This window comes from Nuphar pumila, chromosome 4 (assembly GCF_984573655.1).
Source record: "Nuphar pumila chromosome 4, dmNupPumi1.hap1.1, whole genome shotgun sequence".
Classification (NCBI taxonomy): Eukaryota; Viridiplantae; Streptophyta; class Magnoliopsida; order Nymphaeales; family Nymphaeaceae; genus Nuphar; species Nuphar pumila.
Window position 1 is genome coordinate 109,354,775 of NC_143252.1, and position 25,053 is coordinate 109,379,827.

General features: G+C 39.7%; 1 protein-coding gene across 3 annotated transcripts in view; it reads left to right on the forward strand.

The window, feature by feature from the left end:
- The first annotated feature begins 504 nt into the window (after positions 1 to 504).
- Positions 505 to 25,053, forward strand: part of LOC149840507 (SUMO-activating enzyme subunit 1B-1-like) — a 32,376-nt gene continuing 7,827 nt past the window's right edge. The window contains exons 1-6 of one of the 3 annotated variants that reach the window (XM_090004460.1): positions 505 to 562; positions 887 to 975; positions 1,172 to 1,223; positions 3,018 to 3,213; positions 14,587 to 14,666; positions 15,213 to 15,329. In XM_090004460.1, the coding sequence (XP_089860586.1) occupies positions 893 to 975; positions 1,172 to 1,223; positions 3,018 to 3,213; positions 14,587 to 14,666; positions 15,213 to 15,329 (528 nt within the window). In that variant the 5' untranslated portion in view covers positions 505 to 562; positions 887 to 892. Of the gene's footprint in view, positions 563 to 871; positions 976 to 1,171; positions 1,224 to 3,017; positions 3,214 to 14,586; positions 14,667 to 15,212; positions 15,330 to 25,053 lie in introns of those variants that run through there. The other 2 variants (XM_090004461.1, XM_090004462.1) reach the window with 2 other exon arrangements.

Sequence of the window (25,053 nt, forward strand, 5' to 3'; positions counted from 1 at the left end):
TAGCTTAATCGGGCTTACCAAGCTTATCCTAGTTTTATCGGTTTTTCAAGCTCAACTCATTTACTATTACCGTGTTTAAACCCTTGTTCAATCTCAGCACATTTATTTTTATTTTTTTGAACTAGATCGAGCCGAGCTTAAATGAGTCGACCTCAATATTGCACGCTTAGTATTTGATGGAATTGATGAGAAGGGTATGAAGACTAGAACCGTCGGGTATGCGGTGAATTGTGAATAGGGTTGTCAACGGGTTGGAACTCCACCAAAATGGGTAGGTCCAAACCGTAACCGACTAAGAGGTGTCACCTAGTGATTCAGGTTGGGTCGGGTAAAGAATACAAGTCCGACCCAATCGATTCATCAAAACCCTGTACGAGTCGTTGAATCCCGTTCTAACTCGCACTGAGGGCATTCTCGTATTTTCATGTAGACATTGGCGCTCAAAAAATATTTACGAAAACGCCACCATCTCAAGATAAAAGGTTTGAGCGAGAAGAGAGAAAGCGGGCGTCTCACGGAAAACTTTTGAGTTCCGATCCCTTCCCGCGGCTCCAACCAAACGGTAACCTCGTTGAAATTGCTACGAGTTTTTACGGATTTTCGTGTCTTTTCTTGATCTCTTTCACGTTCTAATTTGGCGGGAATCGTGTTTTTTTCCCACGTTTAGGGTTTTCTTAGAGACCGAGGGTTAGGGTTTTGGCTGCGTCTTCTGTTGGAGGGTGGTTGTTGGATTGAACCAGTGATCGTCCTATTGGACGTTGCGTTTTTTTTTATCCTCTTTTGAAAATTTGGTAATTGGGTGAATCAACGAGATGGGAAATGGGATCAATTGACGAGTTTCCTGGATTCTCGCTTATGTTTTCGACGCGTTTCGATCGATTTGCAGAGAGAGATGAACGGGGAGGAGTTAACTGAGCAGGAGACGGCGTTATATGACCGCCAAATACGTATATGGGGCGCGGATGCGCAGAGGAGGTACTGTATTTCGTTTTGCTGTAATTCACTTTGTTTCTTTTTGTTGTTGATAGAGATGTTTTCCTTCATGTAGATTAATTGTTTAATGAAAGAGTGTTGAACGGTCGATTTGTTTGTTTTTTTTAGGGTCTTTTTCGCTACAGAAGAAAATGATTCGTTTTGTTGATTTTTTTTCTTTGTTTTTTTTAATATTCAGACTAAGCAAATCTCATATTTTAGTTGGTGGAATAACAGGCACCATTGTTGAGGTACAACGTTCTTGCAATTTATTCAAACATTTGTTTCATTCGTTGAATTTTTCGCAATTCGAAATGTTCCCAAGCTGTTACTGCATTTCACTGGATTGGTGAACAATATGAAATTTGATTCTGTTGATTTATCTTTTCTTCCCCTTTTTTCTTTTCCTGATTGTGCCTGTGAATTCTTATTATGAGGGATTTATTATTAACATAAATCAAATCTATGTACACTAGTTGTAATTATGAATCTCACCTGAGAAGTTGTTGCTTCATGAATTTGGAAAGACTGAATCAATTGGTGCTGCCTATGAGTAGGGGTGTCAACAGGTCGGGTTTGCCCGGACTGACCCGTACCAAACCCTATAGGGTCCGAGTACGTTGATAAATAAGAAGACCTGATTAAGACCCGGGTCCGGACCCGAAGGTCCGATTAATACATGGAGCCGAGTATAGTTTGTGAAAATTTATACCAGACCTGGGCCCGACCCGAGTTCTGATTAAGACCCATAGTTTTTTCAATGTAAAATGATAAAAAATAATATTTTACAGAGTATGGCCAGGGTCTAGTTCATGTAGTTCTTATCGGGTCCGGGTATGGTTTCTCTTATGGTGGGTCCGATCAGACCCGGGTCTGGACCCAATACCATACCCAAAAATCGGGGCCAGGTCTGGTTCCACCTGGGTCCGAACCAAACCCGACCAGTTGACAACCCTAACTATGAGGGGAAGAGAGAATCGAAGAGTATTTGGAGGCACAATACTGTTTCTTAGGTGTTGGTCGATGTATTTGAAAGAATCATCAGGGATATGCTTCTGTGAATGGCGGAGATTAGCTTAGAAAGGTGGAAGCATATTGACAAACTGTTTTGTAGGGTAAATTTTGGCATGTTTCTTTTTTTTACCAAAAAATGGCAAAATTTGAATTAAAAATAAAAACCAAATTTTAATTAATTTATACAAAGAAAAAAACTGCCAATATTTACTGAAAAAATGCCCAGGTAATTTCCCATGATTTTTTCAAAATATTGCTGATGTTTGTCGCACTGGGTCAGTGTAATATGGACTGGAGTGTTTTTTACATTTCTCATCAATGGGACACATTGAGACAACTAGAGGTTTCCTTGGATGGTGCTCTCTCTCATACCTTGTTTCTCCTTTTCTTTTACCACCGAACTATAATATTTTGCATGTATTCCTTCTTTGTTTTCAGTAGGAAAACAACCTGCTTAAGCACCTGAATTTTGGCTTTTGCATGCCATAATTAACAATCCAATTGGGAATGGTTCTCTTTTGTCATTATATGGGATGTGCCTTACATCATCATCATAATAGCAATAATAATAATAATAATAATAACGATAATCATATCAATTATAATGTAATGCATTTTAATATCAACATGTGATTTAGTGTCTTTTGAAAAAAAAAAACATTAATGCATGATTCATTGATGGTTAAACATAGTCTATGGGGCAGTTAGCTAGCTTTTACATATTTTGTGTGGGATAATGAATTTTCTTGTTCTACAGTAACTCTAATCTTCTGAATTATACCAAGGTCGATCCCAAATGGTAAAAGAATAACAATTTAGAGGATTCTGTGTTCTAGTTCCAAATAAATCCTGCTACTGGGGCGTTCTTTATGTCTTTATGGTTTTTAATGTTGCTTTGAACCATGTGCTGATTTTTTTTGTCTCCTTTTATTTTTTGGATGAATATTGTATACAGCTATTTGAATCTTGAGTTTCTCAAACATTAAATTCATGGCCATAATACTCATTATATTTGATTATCTCTTCTACAGTTCTGTAAGAATGTTGTTTTGGCTGGAATCGGCAGTTTGACTTTGATAGACGATCGCCTGGTATCTGGAAAAGACCTCTTAGTGAACTTTTTGATCCCTCCTGATGAAGACAAGTTCAAAGGAAGGTCTATTGCTGAAGTTTGTTGTGATTCATTGCTAGATTTTAATCCAATGGTCTGTGTTTCAGTTGAAAAAGGTGAGTCATTTGGTTAGACATTGGAAGGCATAAGAACTGCTTTTCCCCCTATATAATAAGTTGGTGGTCATTTTCCAACGATTGATCTGTCTTCTGCTGGTCCTTGAGAATATAACATACAAGAGTTATAATTATTGTTTGTTTTAAAACTAAGTGTGGTCATTGGATAACAGACACATTCTTTATACATTACAGTGTATTTGTCACGGGCCTACTTCTTTAATAGGCCAGCGTGGCGCGACGGTCCTCCCTTACCACCACAAGCCTTCTGATCACTCGCTTGCCGTTGCGGAAGCTTTGATAACTGAGAGTGCAAGGGAGCGAGAGAATAGAGAGGGAGTGAATAGAGAGGGAGAGAACTCGCAATCACTTGAAAGCAATCACAATGAGGGTGAACAAAAGAAAGCTCTTCGCATTTGCATTCATTCACAATTTTGCTCGAGGGCTCATTACAATTCAGATCTACGGGCTGACCCTTCAGGGTATTTATCAACCTGAACCAAAGTATATGGGTGGCCCAAAGAAAGTTACAAGTAACTTGACACTTTACATCAAGACTCAACCAAAGCAAAACCTATGTCACATGGGTGTGGGTGCGGGTACGGGTGCGACACGGGTGCAGAGTAATTTCAAAAATTTTGGACACGGGGACATGGCTATATGTATATATTTTTAAATATATATATATATATATATATATATATATATATATATATATATAACAATAATAAGACTCGGTCAAATCATGCGCCACCCTCGGCGCCATCTGTTTCGTGTTAGGCCCTGACTTCAGCCGAATAGCTGCTCTTTATCTGGAACGCTGGCTCTCACGTCGGCTTTGTTGTCTCCTCCTATTGCACCAGATACTTCTTTGCTTCACCCAAGTAGTTGACCTTGTGGCGAAAGATCTTTCTGAGACGCTTCTCGGCTCGTTGTGCTGCCGAGGCCCTCTGCAGGATAGGAGCGCGTTGTGGCACGCTACGTTCTGGATCTCCCTCGTCCGCATAGAACGGTTTCAGGTTGCACACGTGAAACACCGGGTGCACCTTGAAGTTTGGGGGCAGGTCCAGCTTGTATGTTAGGTTGCCCACTTTCTTGGTGATGGTGAATGGTCTCTCATACTTCCTGATCAGTCGAAGATGCTTGTGCGGTTTGGGTAGAGTTTCACCAACACCTGGTCCCAAACATAGAACCCAGCAGGACGTCAATGTTTGTCCGCCTACTTCTTCATCCTCTTGGCCGCTTTATGTAGAAACACCTTCGCCAGCTCGGTCTACTCATACCAATCTCGAACAAATTGATAGGCAAATGATGGCATTCCCTTCTCCTGCGCGGCTAGAGTATGCGGGGTCAGCGGCTACTATCCCGTGGCTATTTCGAACGGGCTATGGCTTGAAGACTCACTCTTCTAAAGATTGTAGCAGAATTGTGTCACGTCCAAGAGTTTTACCCAGTCCTTCTGATTGGCGCTAAAAAAGTGCCCGAGGTATTGCTCCAATATTCCGTTGATGTGTTCCGTCTGCCCATCAGTCTGTGGGTGAAAACTTGTTGAAAATAGCAGATCTGAGTCGAGTAGCTGAAACACTTCACGCCATAATTTGCCCATGAAGCGAGCATTGCGATCACTCACAATGCTTCTTGGTACACCCCAGTGCTTCACCATATGCTTTACGAACAGCTCCGTTGTCTTCTCTGTAGGGCACTCTTTGAAAGCTGGGATGAAGGTGACATATTTAGAGAAACGGTCCACCACCACGAGGATGGAGTTGAAGCCATTTACCTTCGACAAGCTAACAATGAAGTCCATGAAAATGCTTTTCCAAGGATGTTCTGGGATAGGTAGAGGCTCAAGGAGGCTGACAGTCTTTTGTTTGGTTCATTTGTCCTACTAGCAGACGAGGCACGTTCGCACATACCCCTCCACATCATCTCTCATTTGCAGCCAATTGTAACCACGCTCAAGGAGTGCTAAGGTTTGCTTTTGACCTGGATGACTTGATCATAAAATATCATGGCACTCCTTAAGCAATTCGCGACGAAGGCTTCCTCACCGCGGCATGAAGACGCATCCCCCTCCAGTCACGAAGAGGTTGTTCCGTAGCCAGAATTGCCGAGTCTTTCCCGCATGTGTCATATAAACAAGGTGTTGCGCTGTTGTGTCCTGCTGCATTCCTTCGCGGATGCGGTTCAACAGTGTGCCCTCCAAGTGAACTTCGGAAGGCTCTGCCCGCACAACCGCTAGTTCTGCCTTGAGACTCAGGGCGTCAACAACAACGTTGGTCTTTCCCACCTTATACTTCAAAGCGAAGTCAAACTCAACTAGAAACATTTGCCATCGAGCTTGCTTGGGTGTTAGCTTCTTCTGTGTCTTGAAATAGCTCGTGGCGACGTTGTCCATCTTGACGACAAACTGGGCACCCAGAAGATAGTGTTGCTAGGTCCTGAGATAGTGCACGATAGCCGTCATTTCACACTCGGACACAGTATTGTGCCTTTTCGCATCCTTTAGCTTCCGACTCTCATAAGCAATTAAATGACCCTCCTGCATAATAACTCCCTCGGTGGCGAAGTGTGAGGCGTCTGTGTGAACATCAAAGAGTCTGGAGTGGTCTGACAATCGCAACATTGGTTCCCTCACCAGGGCCTTCTTCAAGTCGTCGAAGGCGCAACAATGAGAGAGTAGCCTTTGATGAATCGCTGATAATAATTGGCCAAGTCAAGGAATGACTGCAATTCTGGCACTTTGGTCGGTGAATTCCATTCCTGGATGACTCTTATCTTTTGCCCGTCCATGCGCAGCAAACCACGCCCCACGACGTGGCCAAGGAAGCTGATCTCTTCCTGGCCGAAGAGACACTTCTCTCTCTTGACATAAAGGTCATCAGTGCCCGACATATTCCTCCATGCTGCTGCTGTAGATCACGATATCGTCGAGATAGACTGTCACGAATTTGTCTAAGGGTAGAAGATCTTGTTCATCAACGTCGTGAATGTGGCCGGAGTATTAGTCAACCCGAATGGCATCACTAGGAATTCATAGGCACCATAGCGAGTGACACAAGTCGTCTTGGGCTCATTATCGTCAGCAATCCTTACTTGTCAGTTACCTGATCGCGGATCTTGTTTTGAAAAGACACGGACACTGCCTAGTTGGTCGAACAAGTCTGCTATCAGTGGCAACATGTACTTATTTTTCACCGTGACTTTGTTCAACGCACGGAAGTCTACACATAGCCGTTTGGAACCATCATGCTTCACCTTGGAAAGTACTGGGGCGCTAAAGGGTGCTTTAGAAGGATGAATAATGCTTGCCTCCAACATCTCGTCAAGCTGCCTGCGCAGTTCCTTCAATTCAGTTGGCCCCATGCGATAAGGGACCATGGTAGGGGGCTTTGCTCCGAAGGTAAACTCTAACTTGTGGTCGACCTCGCATCTCGACGGCAGACGCTTCGACAATTCTGGGGGCATCTTTCCCCGAAACTCAGCTAATAGTAGGGCAAGGGTCGACGACACTGCTGCTTCCACCTTCTCTTCTTCGGTGCACATGGCGACTAGGAATGCTCGATCTCCACGCTTGACACCCTTCTTCAATTGCATAGTAGATAACATTTAAGATTTACCTCTAAGAGTAAAGCACTACACCGAGTGTAAAAAGTTTGGGTCCATGATTGTTATCGAGTTAAACTTCGGCATCATCACATTCTAGCTGCGAAAAAACTCCATGCCTAAAATCATTCGGAAGTCGTCTAGGGACACCACTAAGAAGTTGGCTTTGTCGGCCCAACTCCCAATTTGGATAGCCATATCCCTTGCTTCACCAAGGATTTGCTTGGCCTCAGAGTTCACTGGCTTGATGGTCCTCTGCTTTGGCCCAGGCTTCAAGCCCAACCGCTCTGCTTTTTTCCGTGAGACAAAGTGATGCGTGGCCCTGGAGTCTACCATTGTCGTAGTAGACTTCCTATTCGCAATGACTTCGAGATACATGAGTTCTTTGCTAATCGGCATGCTCTTGGCTGCGTAGCTTCTAACTGCGTTATCGTCTGTATGACCCTCATCTTTGGTTGTACGACCTCGACGTCACTATTCTCTGCTTGCACTGCATTGGCCTGCACGTCGTCCCTCACGAGGCGTTTTGGACATCGCCTAACAATATGTCTATTGCCACAAAACCAACAAGTCACAATCGGCCTTTTGTTGCTGTTATTGTTGTGCTTTCTATAATTCTGTCTCTTGTCAGAATGGTGTTGGGTCGACACCTCACTTTTATTGTCGCGTCGATCCTCCTTGCTTCCGTGGTTCGACTTCTTTTCAGCCTTAGTTAATGGAGTGAAGGACTTGCGCTGTGTATCCACTAGTCGCTCGACCGTCACATACGCATCTTCTAAAGTCTCAAGATTGCTCATTTCTACTTCAGATTGTGCCCAAGGTTGTAGTCCCACAATAAACCAGTTGAGTCTGTCTTCATCCGGCATACTAGGTACGTCTGACATGAGCTTCTGGAACATCTTAATGTAGTCTATCAAGGCTCCAGTGTGCTTGAGTTCTGCCATCATCCGATAAGCTTGGCATTGTACATTTTTTGGTATAAAGTAGTTTCATAGCTCAATTTTAAAGGCTTCAAAGGTATCAATCACGCAGTGACCTCTTTTCATGTCTCTACGTTTCCGTCTCCACCAGGCTATAGCATCTCCGTTAAGTAGTGTTGTTATCGCATTCACCCTGAGGTCTTCGGCCGATATATTTTGAATGTCAAAGTACTCTTCCACCTAGAATAAAAAGTTTTTTATGGCCTTGTTATCCTTGGAACCATTGAATTTAGCTAGCCTCAACACATCTATCTTTAATGGCATATCGCCACTTCCGCCATTGAGGGTAATTGTCCGTTGCAGAGTGCAGTTCTTCAACTGAAGCTCCTCAACTTCAGTTTACAGGGAGGGCGGTCACTGTTGTAGTCAGCGAAGTAACCTGTCCCATCAGCAAGTTTACCTGCTCTCGCAGGCTAGTCATCTCATTGTCCAGTCCTCTGAACGACTCTACTGCGTGTGAAATTGCTTCCTCATGCGAAGTCACATCAACCACCAGTTTGTTGACGGTCGCGACCATCTGCTCATGGCCCTGAGGTGAACCTATCTCCTCGACTTCGGCAACTGCCTTTCTTTTGGTGCTTTGCAAGTTGTATCGGGGTGCCACGATGTTTTGCTCATAAATCGCGGCTTGTTGGTGTGTCTCTCGACACTGACTCCTGAGTCCCTTCCCTAGCTTGAAAACATGCTTTAGTATTACTTGTCACGGGCCTACTTCTTCAATAGGCCAGCGTGGCACGACGATCCTCCCTTACGGACGCAAGCCTTCCGATCATTCGCTTGCTGTTGCAAAAGCTTTGATAATTGAGAGTGCAAGGGAGAGAGAGAGAATAGAGAGGGAGACAAATCGCAATCACTCGAAAGCAATCACAACGAGGGTGAACAAAAGAAAGTTTTTCACCTTTGCATTCATTCACAACTTTGCCTGAGGGCTCATTAGAGTTCAGATCTATTGGCTGACTCTTCAAGGTATTTATCTACCTGAACCAAAGTACATGGGTGGCCCGGAGAAAGTTACAAGTGACTCGACACTTTACATCAAGACTCAACCAAAGCAAAACAGACTCTAGACACAATTGTACAAAGTAGGTTGCAGGGAAATAATATTAGTCCTTGAAAAATCACCAGTAACCTATTGTTCGTGATAGATAATAACAAATTCTTTTGTTGATTTCATTTTTTCAAATGTTCATGCTATTTGCATTCTTTGATGTTGTTGTCTCATTGGCAATTCTTGTTGTTCCCTGTGTCATATTTCTTTGCATGTTGAACAAACTAATTTTTAATTAAATATTTATTTCTATTGTATTTTGAGCTCAACACTGCAATGATTGTAATGAAATGGTGGTCTTCCACAAAAGCACTTGAATCCACCAAAAGAATGTCTATAAAGACACTTTAAGCAAAACCCATAAAAGGGTATAAAAGGAAGAACTTGACTAGATTATATATCTAGTTCAACGTGAACTAGATGCATAAAAATAAAGAAAACAAAAAGAAAAAATAAAGAAAAATAGAAAAAAAATATATATATATATATAATAATATTATTATTATATATATTACATTTTTTATATTTTAACATTCCCCCCTCAAACTTACGGTACAATGAGCGAAAGTTTGTCTAAGAGGAAGTGAAATCTGGGAGCAGCGAGAGGCTTGGTGAAGAAGTCTGCTAATTGATACTCTGATGTAACATACGACAGATTAATAGTTCCATGCAAAAATTTCTCTCTAACATAGTGACAATCCATCTCAATATGTTTGGTGCGCTCATGAAATGTTCGGTTGCTTGCAATGTAGATCTCACTCTTGTTGTCAGAGCAGATTCTTGAAGCTTGTGTTGCTTTAGTTCCCATGTGAGCTAGCAATTGCCTTTACCAAACAACTACCATTCTAGTGGTCGTCGTGACTCTATATTCAACTTTGGTGAAGGAAAGAGAGGCCTTCTGTTACTTTTTGTACTTCAACAAAATTAAGGACTCACCTAGGAAAACACAAAAACCTGTGATTGAGTGCCTATTATTAGGATCACCTTACCAACCAGCATCAGTGTAGGGAATTAAATCTAATGACAATAATGCAAACAAAAAGAGGCCTCGTGAGAGAGAGGTCTTTAAGTATCTAATAATATGCAAAACTGCTCCCATGTGTACAAAAGTAGGAGCATGCTAAAACTGACTAACTGTGTGTACAACGTATGTTATATCTGGCTTAGTAATGGAAAGATAGGAAAGTGCTTCGATAAGTTGTCTGTAAGGAGTGGGATCATCAAGAAGCTCTTCATCATCAATTCTCATTTTAACAATGACAACTTTTGGAGTCAATTTTCTTATCATCCGTTCTGAAAACAATATCAAAGGCAAATTTAGATTGAGATATTAAATACCCACGAGGGGAATAAACAACTTTAATTCCTAAAAAATATCTTAAAAAACCTAAGTCAGTTATTTCAAAGTGAGTTTTAAGAAGAGTTTTGATATTTGCAACTCCCTGTTTATCGCCTTCGGTGATGATAATGTCATCTACGTAGAGAACTATAATCCCTGCATCAGAATTCTTAATAAATAAAGCAGTGTCAGTCAAGCAGGGTTGAAAACTATGTCACATGGGTGCGGGTGCGACACGGGTGCGGCGCAATTTCAAAAATTGTGGACACGGGGACTCGGCTATATATATATATATATATATATATATATATATATATATATATATATATATATATATATATATATATATATATATATATATATATATATATATATATATATATAAAAGACTCGGTCAAAGTTGTGCCCATTAGGGGACAGGTGATGAGTTGTGAAGCCGGATTCAGGGTTTTTTTCCTTACAGGAGGGGGGGGGGGGTTCCCCCCGGCACGGGTCCCGCTGCGCGGTCAGCGGGCGGGGGTCCAGGAGGGGCCGCTCTTGGCGAGGGGTTATAGGGGGGCAGCCCCCCCCCTCCCAAGATTTTTTTTTAAAATTCTGTAGCCCAGAAAATTAAAAAAAAATCCAAAAAATGGACCAAAATGACACCTAGGGTCGGGTTGACCGAGTTCGAGCCACACCTGTGTCGGTACGTGTCGACGCGGGTAAGTCGAAGTTGGAGCCGAGTCCGTGTGACATTGGTTGAAAACCAATATCAAGCATTACATAACTAAACCTATCATACCAAGTTTTTGGTACTTGTTTAAGGCCATAAAGAGTTTTTTTTTAAATGAAGGACTTTACCCTTGGAAATAGTAATACCAGGTGGGGCTTCCATGTACACTTCTTCAACTAGATTTTAATTCAGAAATGCATTTTTGACATGCATCTGAAATATGAGCCATTTTCTAATGGAAGCCAAGGCAATTAAGGTTCTAACAGTAGTCATACGAGCAACTGGGGCAAAGGTTTTTTCATAATTGATGCCATATTCTTGGGTATAATCTTTGGCCACTAATCGAGCTTTATATCTCTCAAGAGTCCCATCACTCTTGGTTTTAACTTTGTAAACCCATCGACAACGTATAGGTTTCTTACCTAAAGGAAGATCTTGAATAGTCCAAGTAGAAGCCTTTTTAAGTGCATCTAACTCATTTCTCATGGCTTCTACCCATTCTACATGATTTTTGGCTTGAGAGTACGATGATGGTTCCTCATGTGAGTGTATTAATGTAATAACTATACTATATGTGGGTGAAAAGGATTTGTACGACAAATTTTTCAGGAGGCCTCGAGACTCGAGATGACCTTCTGGTTGGTACTTCAAAATATTTTTCAAGTGCACATTGGAAGGTTTGACTCTCTTCGTCTTGAATATTGTAAACTAACATCCCTATGAATTTGCTCTTCATTGTTATCATTGTGTTCAACATCAATAGTACTTTGATAATTGTCAAAGTTACATTCAAGATTAGATTTTTATGTTGGATCTATTAGAAAGGAGTATTCATTGACTTCCTTAGGTTTTTCAAAATCAAAGAAGCTCTCTTTTTCTAAGAAAGAAACATTTCTTGATACATACAATTTTTTATTTTGAAAATCAAAACACCTATAACTTTTTTTATTATCAGCATATCCTTAAAAGGCACAGATAATCGCACGAGGAGAGAGTTTGTCATTTTTGTCAGTGAAAACAAAGCACTTGCATCCAAACACTCTCAATCTAGAGTAGTCTGGAGAAAGATTCACAAGTTTTTCAATTGGAGTTATATTTTTTAAAGAAGAATATGACATTCGATTAATCAGATACGTTGCAGTTAGGGTAGCATCTGCCCAAAAATCCTTTGGAACTTGGTTTGCTATTAATAATGTCCTAGTTGTTTTCATAATGTGTTGATGTTTACGTTCAGCCAGTTCATTTTGTTATGGTGTGTAATGTCATGTAAATTGAGGTAATCTTTGAATTCTTTGGACATAAATTCTCCTCCTTAATCCGTGCGAAAAATGAAAATATCATTTTGAAACTTGTTTTTAACCATGTTATGAAATATTTGAAAGTATGAAAAGACTTCAGATTTATGTTTAAGAAAATAAATCCAAGTATGTCTAGAAAAATCATCGACAAAGATGACATAATATGCAAATCTTCCTTTTGAAACAATTGGTGCAGGACCCCAAACATCCGAATGTACTAGTTCAAGTGGTCTGAAAGAAATAAAGGTTCTGTCATGAAATGGTAATTTTTTCATTTTGCTAAAAATACAATCTTTATAAGTGAAATTCTCATAATTATAAAATTTTTCTAAACTCGGAAAATATTGGATTTTTGTCATATGAGGATAACCAAGTCTTTTGTGTCACAAATCCAACTATATTTTCTGAATATTATAACAGAAATCATTCTTAAGCAATTCCAAAAAATCCATGTAATAAAGTCCTTCTCTATGGCCTTTCCCAATCAGCTTTCCTGACTTGCGATCCGTACCCAATAACCATGAGAAGAAAATGAGACATTACATCCATAATTAGATATTTGAGAAACAAATAAAAGATTTAAATTTAGCTTAGGAATATATCTAACTTCTGGAATAAAAATTTTCTTAGTTTTATGGACTCTTTCAAAGGTTCCATCCTGTAAAAAATTTTGTTTAGGGTCATATGAAAAGAAGCACAAGAGTCAAGAAGCCAAGGAAAGTTACCTAGATTGAAAAAGGATGAAACCACTGATCTAATTGAGGCTTCTAATGAGGAGGAAGCTCTTTTGATAAGAGGTTGGAGAATCTCTATTAATTGAGCAATAGAAACCGGTGCATCTTGATCTTTGGGTTCTGATCCAACAGTCGCAACTCTCTTTTCTCTGAGCTCTCTAAGTTTAGGACACTGAGGCTTATAGTGCCCTGGTTCCTGACAATGGTGGCAAATGACTTTTTTCTTGTCAAAGTCACCATTCTGTCTGTTGAAATGAGGTGGCCTGTAAGAGCGTACATGATTACCCGGTCTAGACACAGTTAGAACAGAATCATCTTCTGGTTTTGGATTTTTCTTTCTAATTCTGTTTTTTTTCATAGTTTCTCTATAGTATCGACGATAGAAGGAACTTTTCCTCGATGAAGAAGAGTCGATTTAGTCGACTCGAATTTCGGTCTTAAACCGTTTACAATTGATAAAAATGCTCCATATCAAGTTGTTTTTTACGGAGCTCAATGTCTTCGGGACAATATCATTTTGGCTCTAAAAGAGTCAATTCTTCCCAAAGTTCGGACAACTCATTGTAATATTCTCGAATGGTTTTATCTTTTTGAGTCATTGTCCGAATTTTGTCTTGTAAATTGCACACATGTGTAATATCTTTAAGGTATCCCCAAGCCTTATCGGCATGTACGAACTTAGCAAGAATAGAGCTTTTTTTAATGTCTATGCTATTAATTATTCATGGCAAAAATTTTGCATGTCCTATTTTTCACTCTTTCTATTTAACGCCTTGCTCTTCTCCTCTTCCGCTAGAGGAACTTCTTTATCACCCTCTATTTTTGTTGAGAGATAGTTTAGGTTCCGAATCAGAACCATCCACTATACCCGATAACTTTTTTCTCCAAATGTGATACTTCATAATCGAAGCTCACATTACATAATTAGTATCATTTAACTTGATGGGTATGATGGTGATCTTATCATTGTCATCCATCTTTTACAAGAGTGAGAAAGGAATAGATAAGAAAAGAGAAAGAGAAAAGAAGAAATAAGAGTATAAGAGAGATAATGGATAATACAAATTTTTGTAGCAAAAGTTTCTTCAATAGCCTCATTTCTTTAAACGAATCTTCTTGACCCAAAAACAAGGTGATGAAACACCTTTTGCAATTGAGTCACGAAAAACGAGGCAGAAGCTTTTCAAGATCTAAGATCTCCATGGCTCTAATACCATGTAATAAAATTGTGGACTTCCACAAAAGCACTTAATCCACCAAAAGAATGTCTATAAAGACACTTTAAGCAAAACCCATAAAAGGGTATAAAAGAAAAAACACAACAATGAAATAATAAATCTTTATTAATAACAAAAATGCTTAAAAAACATTGAATACAATACATGAGGGGGTTCACCCCTATTTATACAAGAGGAGAAGAAGAGCTCTCCCAAAAAGGAGTCGTTGGACTCTAGTCCAACGGCTAGATCCTAGTCAAGTTCTAACTAGAACTTGACTAGATTATGCATCTAGTTCAACATGAACTTGATGCATAAAAATAAAGAAAACAAAAAGGAAAAATAGAAAAATATATATATATATATATATTAATATATATATATATATATTACATTTTTTACATTTTAACAATAATATCTTCTGTTTTTTTGTTTGCAGGTAGTTTATCAGGCTGTAATGATTGTTTTTTTGATAAGTTTGATGCTGTTGTTATCGGTCAATGCTCTCTCAATATCAAAGTATGTAACATTCGTTTTCTTCATTTACATATAAGACAAGCTTGAATCACAGCTGCATCAATCTTTTATTATTGACTATTTCACATACTTTTGGTTTGTTTGGCAAGAAATATCTCTACTTACAAACACTAAAAAGATGGCCAGATATATACAATTTTGTTTCTCATGATTACCTGCAAAATTTGTATTTATATATCATTCTGTAGATTTCCAGAGCTCAAGGATGCTGTTTATGAGATCAGCATTTTCTTTATACAAAAACTTTTGGACTGGACTTTAATGGCATAATAAATAACTGTGAGGTGAAAGTAACCATATTGTTTCTCTAGTTATTTTTTTGCTAGTCAGTTTTAATTGGGCCTTGTAATTTATTACCTAGCCTCGCTCACCTACTTCCCTTCAAAATGCTCGTCCGAAATGCTTAGTTGTATGAGGTGCACCTCCCAATGCCTAATTATATGATTTCTAGGAAACTTTTTCATATTGGCATTGAACTAGTTTGACTTGCTTGACTATTTTCATTGCCATATCCTGGTCTGTGTACAGAAAGAGATCAATCTTAAGTGCCGCAAGAGACAGAAGAGGGTTGCATTTTATACAGTTGATTGTAGGGATTCATGTGGTGAAATATTTGTTGATCTGCAGAGTTACACATACAAAAAGGTATGTTCCCTTTGCCACTTATTTCTTTTTTCTTTTTCTTCCACATCCAACATGATATGTTGCCTATGTTGTTGGAAGAGGTCCTCCTTTATATAGATGATGGGTGGGTATCATGATTGATGTCTGTGTGATACTTCCACACAAGTCATCCCCTTATCCATTGTGCACCTAGATTGGTAGACAAATCTATTATACTATCAGTAGCCAGAGACATCGACTCATGCATTCCAACAGTCTGGCACATAATGTTATGTTATTCATAATAATGTGTAATGTTAACCGGTTACAGAACATATATATATATATATATATATATATATATATATATATATATATATATATATATATATATATATATATATATTATGACGAAGGAACTAGGGGCGGCAAAATCTGACACGACCCGCCAACCCGCTTCTTAGGCGGGTTCGGGTTTGGCTTAAACGGGTTCGTGTCGTAAACGGGTTGACCTGCCTAACCCATTTATTAAACGGGTCGGGTTCGTGTTAGGGGTATGCCAACCCGCCAACCCGGCTGACCCGTTTAATAAATGGGTTAGGCGGGCGGGTCAACCCATTTACCCGAACCCGACCCGCCAACCCGTTTACCCGACCCGACCCGTTTATTAAACGGGTTAACAGTGTCGTGTCGGGTTACCCGTTTAATAAATGGGTCGGGTTCGTGTTTGCCACAGCCTACCCATTTAATAAACGGGTCGGGTTTGAGGTATGTTGACCCGCCGACACGACCCGCCAACCCAACCCGATTGCCACTCCTAGAAGTCACCCTCACCGAGAACTGGGTCACTTAATGAGCCCGCCTCCCTGCGAGGTAAAACTCTAGGTTGAGTTCACGACCACCCAGCCTTACGTGCCCCAACCATGTTAAAGCAACAACAGCCCCCATGTGCCAGTGGGATTTGATCCTAGGTCTTCAGCTTGACACAGTGTTAAACACGATGACTTCCACGTTCACCTGCGCAAGAAAAAAGAAACACAATATAGGAAGAAAAGGGTTGCAGGATTTCACGTCTGAATGTATCAGCATGTTTTTCATAGTATTAGGTTATAAGTATTGAACTAATACCGAATTTTAGGATACAAAAATACCCTCTAATAAGAAAGAGAAATACAACATTTTACATTTGGATCCTGATCCGATCTGGTACAAAAATCAGATTCAGTACAGAAGTCGGGTCTGGTACTACGCAGACCCGACTTGGGTCCAAGACCCAATAACGACTTCTTTTCAGCCTCCCTCAAGTTGTATATGGTCTTGGACCATGAACAACTTGCCTTTTGGCATCCAGAATTTGTCCTTTGTCAGACCTTTGGTGAATATATCCGCAACTTGCTCTTCAGTTCGCACAAAAGCAGGTTCAATCTCCTTTTCTTCAACCTTCTTCCTAACAAAATGTTGGTCTATCTCAATATGCTTTGCTCGACTATGATAAATGAGATTAAAAGACATGTTAATGGCACTTTTATTGTTACACAACAGTAGTGATCGTGCAATTGGTTCTCCCATTTCTGTTAGGAGATGTCTTATCCATGTAGCCTCAGCAGTAGCAGCAGCCATCGACCTATATTCAGCCTCTGTACTTGACCTAGCAATAGCCTTTTGCTTTCTACTACTCTAAGAGATCATGTTCGATCCAATAAAACCACAATAACCAGACACTGATCGTCGTTCATCTGGATCACCCGCCCAATCAGCATCAACGTAAATAATAATTTCATGTGCATCTTGATTTGATTCACTTTTCCTGTACACTAACCGTCCCCTTTAGATACCGTAGTATCTGCTTAACTGCCTCCATGTGCGGTATATAAGGTTCATGCATAAATTGGGATACCTGATTAACCGAATACACTATGTCAAGTCTAGTAAAAGCCAGGTATTGCAGCATGCCAACTATGCTACGATACCTAGTGGGATCCTCATATAAGTCCCCTTCTTCATAACTCAGTTTCTGATGAATGATGCTTGGAATTGCAAATGGCTTACAATCTTTCGTGCATGTCCTATTAAGAATATCCATCGTGTATTTGTATTGAGTAAGAGTAAGTGCATCGCACGTCTTATCAACCTCCACCCCAAGAAAATAGCTCAGATCTCCCAGATCTTTCATTTTGAATCTCTGATTTAATAACTTCTTTACTTCCTCAATATGGTCTCTATAGTTTCCTATGATAATGATGTCATCTACGTATATCAATAGAAGAGTGGTGACATTTCGTTCCTTGTAGATGAATAATGAGTGATCTAGAAGAGACCGAGAGAAACCATGCTTCTGTATCTCCAGCGAAAAACTCTCGAACCAAGACCGAGAAGCATGCTTCAATCCATAGAGTGCTCTTTTTAACTTTCCTACATACTGATTGGCATCTTGTTCTGCATATCCAGTGGGTTGTTCCATATAAACTTCTTCTTTTAGGTTCTCATGCAAAAAGACATTTTTGACATCTAGCTGGCTTAATATCCATTCGTGTTCAATGGCTAGACTCAATACAATATGAATGGTCCTCATCTTAACAATAAGGTTGAAGGTTTTATCAAAGTCATGTCCTTCTTCTTGTGTGAATCCTTTGGCTACAAGTCTAGCTTTATACTTTTCGATGCTCCCATTTGGTTTATATTTTATCTTGTACATCCACTTTGACCCAACCACATTTTTATTTAGTGGTATAGGTACAACTTCCTATGTACCACATTCATGTAAGGCTTCCATTTCCTTATTCATCGCTTCAATCCATTTTCTAGAGTTTACAGCTTGAAAAAATGTGAGAGGCTCATCCTCTTTATTTACGGACGTTAGGAACAGTTGAAAATCCAAAGAAATTTTTTTATAGTTCACCCACCTTTCAAGTGGATGTCGGGTCCGAGTAGATCTTCTAATGTCCAACGTCTGTGGAACAGAGGTAGGAGAACCAATGTCTGTGCAAGGAATAGATGGAGGTTCCGTTGAGGTGCATCTGCTGATTCCTCACATGTCTCTTTCTGATTGCAATCTGTTGGGCAACCATTGCTAGTATTGGAGAAGAGTTTTGAATTTAACCATGGATAGGACACCTCAATATTGGGACTTGGATTAGCAACATTGGGACTTGGATTAACAGGCTGGTTATCAAAATTCATCTAGTCAAAAACAACATTTCTCGATATTTTGACTCGCTTGTTCAATAGATCATAGCACCTATACCCCTTGTAGTCTTCAGCATATCCCACAAACCTACACTTCAAGGCTTTGTCCTGAAACTTATGTCTTAATGAGCTGTCAATGTGAACATAGCAAACAGATCCAAACAAACATAATTTGTGATAATCAGGATGTATACCAAATAAAGAGAAATATGGTGACTTGTTTTCTAAAATGGTCATGGGCAGTCGATTTATCACATAGACTGTGGAGTGAAAAACTTTTGTTCATAGGGTGATGAGAGATTACTATCATGCATCATGCTCATTGCACTCTCAACAATATGTCGATGCTTCCTCTCAGCAATCCCATTTTGTTGAGGTGTATGTGGGCAAGACACTCTTCTCTTTATTTTATTGTGTTGAAGGAAATTAACAAAGTCACTAGAAAAGAATTTTTCTCCTCCATCACATTGAAAATTGAGAATGTTTGTAGAGAAATGGTTTTTGACAAATGAATGAAATTTTTGAAACAACCCAAAAACTTCTGATTTGTATTTCATGAAAAATATCTAAGTATAGCGTGAATAACTATCAATGAAAATAAGGTAATATCTACTACCAGAAACAGAAGCAATTGGGGCAGGGCCCCAAACATCTGAACATATGACTTCAAAGGGCCTTGAAGCTCTCTTATTAATTGAATTGAAAGGCAAAACACGACTCTTACATAAATGACAACTAGGACACTTTATATTACTTGGTTCTGAACTCAGGCTGGACTTAGGAATAAAATTATTCAAGACAAGTTTTTCAATAAAATGACGACCACAATGACCCAAACGACTGTGCCAAAGAGTTGACTTATTATATTCAGAGACAGCAAACACACATTCAGAAGAGACCAATGATGGACACTGATGAGGCTTCAAGGACGAACATGCAGAATTAGCAGTGGAGGATGAATCTTCTTAGAAGCTATACATGTTGCCTCGTCTATTTCCTTCATTGAATGTCTCTCTCGTGCGAAGATCCTTAACATAAACAGAAGACAGAGTAAATTCAACTAAGGCATTAACATCATCAACATGTTTTGAGACAAATATGATGTTCTTAATATTAGGAGCATGAATAACATTTGAAAGATTAAGAGGAGACTTAGACATGGGTATAATGACATTTTCAATGTGTGAGATGGAGTGATGTGAGCCATCTCCTGTGACTATGCTATTTTTACCAAGATAAGGAGTAAGATTCAAGAGCTTACCCGCATCACCCGTGACGTGTGCCTTTATCATTTTGCTTCATGTTCAACCCTGCCAAGGCTGCTAATAGCAGCTCTTTTACTTCTCCTCCATCCCTCTTAGCTTCTGTTTGTAAGGGTTTTCCCTTTGAGGATTGTACTAACAATTTGCTTTAATATGCCCTCTTTTATTGCATAGGAAGCAAGTAGTGATGGGCTTTTGGCCCTGTATATTTGGCGTTGAAAGTAGCCCGCGACCCCTAAAAATATTTCTCCCTTGTCCTCCTCTTTCTCGAAAAGAATTTTCTCCTCTTCCTGAAAAGTAGTCGTCATTCATGATTGGGTTTGGATCTCGGATCCAGACCCAACTCGAGTTTATTTAGTCAGATGTTCATTAATGGCCTATTGTAATTTTGCTTGTTGTGTAATGGGTATTTTCATACCCTAATATTTGTACCAGCCTATATATAATGATAAAACAGACACCGTAGACCCTAATTGGGGTTTTATGCAGCTACCACGTTCTCTTTCTCTATTCTTTATTTGTTCTTGTGATTGAATGACAAAACCCATGATTTCTAACATGGTATCAGATCAGAAGATCCAATCTTGAAAATCGTGTCCTTATGAGCCTCAAGCCTAGTTTTTCTATCTCTTTCTAAGGTATATCAATCCGATTTCATCTATTCTCCATTTTATTTTCTTGTTCTTAAACCCAATATTAAATCTATTCAAGTTAACGTGTTTTCTTTCTTCTAAAATCCGAGTTTTGGATTTGTTCACATCGACTTTTCTTTTCATCTATTTCTCTTCTCTGCTTTTCTGTTTTTTTTTCATTGCTGAACACGATCTTCCCCAATAGCAGTTTCGATAATCACGCAAGATCACATTTGATCTTTGTGTGATTTTAAGAGTTGAAATCACCGTCAATCTTGTTTTCTCATCGTTTTCAAATTAACGTCAGATCAGATTCTGATCTGAACGTGAACTCAAATTTGTTTTTAATTGATTGATATTATCTTTGAATCTTTTTTGGATCAGATTCACCCTTTGGAACTTCTGTCTCTTTCCTTGCCATTCCGAAAACAAAAACACGTTATTTTCAATAACGTGCTTCTTAGTGGTTAACTTCATTCAGAACAGATTTTACTGCATCACCTGATTTTCTACCTTGGATCTGCAGATCGTTATTAAAAATAAAAAAATGGGCAAATCGCTACGCGATTTAAGGTGTCCTTCAGCAAATTGCTACGTGATTTGCGGTGTCCTTCAGCAAATCGTTACGCGATTTACGATGTTCTTCAGCAAATCGCTACGCGGTTTTGACTCTTTCTTGCTTTTAGTTTTCTCTTGTTTCTTGTTTTCGTCTTCAATCGACTATGGATTCATTTTCCTCCCATTCATAAGAAGTTAGGATCTTTCTGGGTATCTGGATGGCTTTGTTCATGTTCCTCCAGAGTTCATATCACAAAAAGGAAAGAATGGGGAGGGTGACACTTTTATTACCTTTGTTATAAATTCAAAGTACATATCCTGGATGAAGCGAGATCAGTCTTTGGTTGCCTACATCACTTCTACTCTGTCACAGAAAGTGCTTGTGACAATCTCATATTACTGCTCAGTCATGCACTTATGGCACCGACTTGTTCAGATGTATTCTCAAGTTTCTCAGAAGTTTCAAATGCTAAGAAAGGATTCCATGACTATCATGGAGTACTTCAACAAAATAAAGACTATCACAAATAAGTTGGCCATCGTGGGTTGTGCTGTCAGTGACAAAGATATGGTGCAACCTATGTCACACGGACTCGGCTCCAAGGTCGCCGCACCCGCGTCGACACGCACCGACACGGGTGCGGACACGGGTGCGGCTCGGACTCGGTCAACCCGACCCTGGGTGTGGTCAACGCACCCAGGGTCATTTTGGTCCATTTTTTGGAATTTTTTTTTTTGAATTTTTTTTTTTAAATTTTCTGGGCTACAGATGTAAGGAAAAAAACCCATCACAACTAAAAAACCTGTACACTTTCAAGTTTTAAGTACAGAATGGGCACAACTCAAGTTTTTGTGGTTTTTTCCTGTATGAAGAAAGTGAATTATTACAGTATATGAAGAAAGTGCCCAAAAGTGAATTATTCTTGTATGAAGAAAGTGTACAGAATGCCTTCACAACTCATCACCTGTCCCCTAATGGGCACAACTTTGACCGAGTCTTGTATATATATATATATATATATATATATATATATATATATATATATATATTTAATATATATATAGCCGAGTCCCCGTGTCCAAAATTTTTGAAATTGCGCCGCACCCGTGTCGCAGCCGCACCCGCACCCGCACCCATGTGACATAGGGTGCAACAAACTTTGAGCGGGCTGGGACCCGATTATCATATGGTAGTTACTTTCTTATTGTGTTTACCAGACTTACCTGCTTTTGAAGATCTTCGTGCTAAACTCTTACAGTATGAGATGACTTTGAAGGAATTCTCTGAAAATACTCACACTCACATGGAGTACAAGACGTTCTTGCCACAGGAGTTACTTATGGTCGAGGACGTGGCGGGTATGAATCTCGGGGAAGAGGTCGTCAAGAGAGGAACAGATAAGGAGCTCGTGGAATATTGCCTACACCCAATATTCTTCCTAATTTGCAGAGGCAAAGGACAATACCCACTTGCTTTCTATGTAACAAAAAAGGGCACATCAAAGCTAATTGTTGGTTTAATCCTCAAAATAGAGGAAAGCAATCATACATTGGCTGACTTGAATAGAGGAAACCAAAAGACAAGAAAGGGAACAGATAAATTGAAGAATAATGGAGAAGTCAAAGAGTTGTTATTTATCTCCTTGGCTGACTTGAATCTGAAACAGAATGATCAAGGCACTTGGTATGTTGATTCTGGAGCAGCTACTCATGTTACTGGTGATGCTGGTAAGCTCCTAAATCTTGTTCCTTATGTTAGTAGAAATAGTATAGTTACTGAGGATGAATCTCATCACCATATTTCTCACATTGGAAACTCTATCATCCCTATGTCCAACTCTTCACTCGCTCTTTTAAATGTCATTCATGCTCCTAATATCAAGAAAACCCTTTTTTGTTCGTGTCAAGGATCTTTACACGAGGGAAACGTTTGCTAAAGGAAAATGTCAAGGGAATATGTACGTGCTCCAAGAGAATCCTTTCACTCGTGTTCAGCCTATTGCTCCCACCTTGAAGCTCACATCTTCCTCAGTTCTTCCTGAGAGTGTTTTTAATCTTTCTGAATGTATTGAGCTGAATCTTTGGCATGGTCGCCTGGGTCATTGTAGTAGTCGTTTTATTGAAAAGCTTGTTTCAAGCAGTCTTATTCCCAAGTCAAGTCTAAGTTTAAGTATCAATGATAAAAAAATGTTCTAGTTGTCTTCAGTGTAAGAGTCATGTTCTCTCTTTCATTCTATTCATAAAAGAGCTTCAAGACCGTTTGAAATTATATGTTCTGATGTTTGGGGTCCGACTCCAGTTCATTCCATGTCTGACATTCGATATTATCTCATCTTTGTTGATAGCTATTCTCGGTATACATGGATCTTCTTTGTGAAATGTAAATCTGAAACCTTCAAGTTATTTCAGAATTTTCATTCTTTTGTTCAAAATCAATTCTCTGATAATATCCTTTGTTTCCAATGTGATGGAGGGGGTGAATTCTCTTCAAATGACTTTATTAATTTTCTTCAGAATAATGGAATAAGTAGGCGGGTGTCTTGCCCTCATACACCTCAACAGAATGAGATTGCTGAATGGAAGCATCGCCATATTGTCGAGAGCAAGGTTACCGGAAGCGCCTAGCTAAAAGGGGAAGCGCGCTTCCCCGAAGCGCGCTTCGGAAGCGCGGAACGTCGCGCTTCCGAAGCGTGGGGGGAAGCGTCCCCCTTTTTTGGGAAGCGCGTTTCCCTTTAATGGGGGACGCGTTTCCCTTTAATGGGGGACGCGCTTCCCTTTAATGGGAAGCGCGCTTCCCATCACGCTTCCCCCACGCTTCCCCCACGCTTCCCCCTCGCTTCCCCCTCGCTTCCCCTGTTTTTTTAAATTTTTTTGTATTTTTTATTTTTTATTTTTATTTTTTTCGCTTCCCCCTCGCTTCCGAGACGCTTCCTAGGTCGCTTCCGAGACGCTTCCTAGGTCGCTTCCGAGACACTTCCCGAATCGCTCCTAAGTGGTCCCACGCTTCCCCGCTTCCTAAAATTTTGAAAGTGCCTCGCTTCCCGCTCCCGCTTCCTCAACTGGCAACCATGGTCGAGAGTGCAATGAGCATGATGCATGATAGTAACCTTACAGTTACTTTATGGGCAGAGGCTTTCCATTCAGCGGTCCATATCATAAACCGATTGCCCATGAATATCTTGGAAAACAAATCACCTTATTTTTCTTTGCATGGTGTTCATCCAAGTTATCATGATTTGCGTCTATTCGGGTGTGTATGTTATGTTCATGTTGACAGTTAAATGCGGCACAAGTTTCAGGATAAGGCCTTGAAGTGCAGATTTGAGGGGTATGCTGATGATTATAAAGGATACATATGTTATGATCCTGTGAGTAAGCGTATCAAAATATCCAGGAATGTTGTATTTGATGACTTAAATTTTGACCACAATGCTAACACTTTTCCTGAAATTGAAGTTTATCACCCCTGGTTGAATTCTGATCTCTTTTCTAGCGTTGATGGTGTTTGTCCTTCAGAATGTAATAAAAGAGATGAGGGAAACATGTTTGATGCTGCCTAAACGACTCAGGATAGTGTGATTTCAGAACCACTCTTGGCTCCCGAAAGGTATAAAGGCATTGTTTACTCTCGACGTGAGAAAGAGACCCTCCCCAACTCTGATCAGGAGATGAATTTTTCTTCTGTTGATTCCTCTGCTCCCAGAAGATCTACTCGCTCTCGACATCCTATTGATAGGTGGGTTAGTTATGAGAATTTCTCGATGGATTTCCAACTCTTCTTAACCTCTTTAGGTAAGGAAGATCAACTCACAACATTTTATCAAGCAGCAAATTCTAAGAGATGGATTAATACTATGAATGAAGAAATGGAGGCCCTTCATGAATGTGGCACTTGGGATATTGTTCCCAGACCACATGATCGGAATATGGTTGGGTCAAAGTGGGTGTATAAAATAAAGTATAAACCGGATGGTACTATTGAGCGATATAAGGCTAGATTGGTTGTCAAGGACTTCACACAAGAGCAAGGACAAGACTACTATGAGACCTTTAGTCCAATTGTGAAAATGAGAACTATCTGCATCATACTATCATTGGCTATTGAGCATCAATGGAGTATCAGTCAAC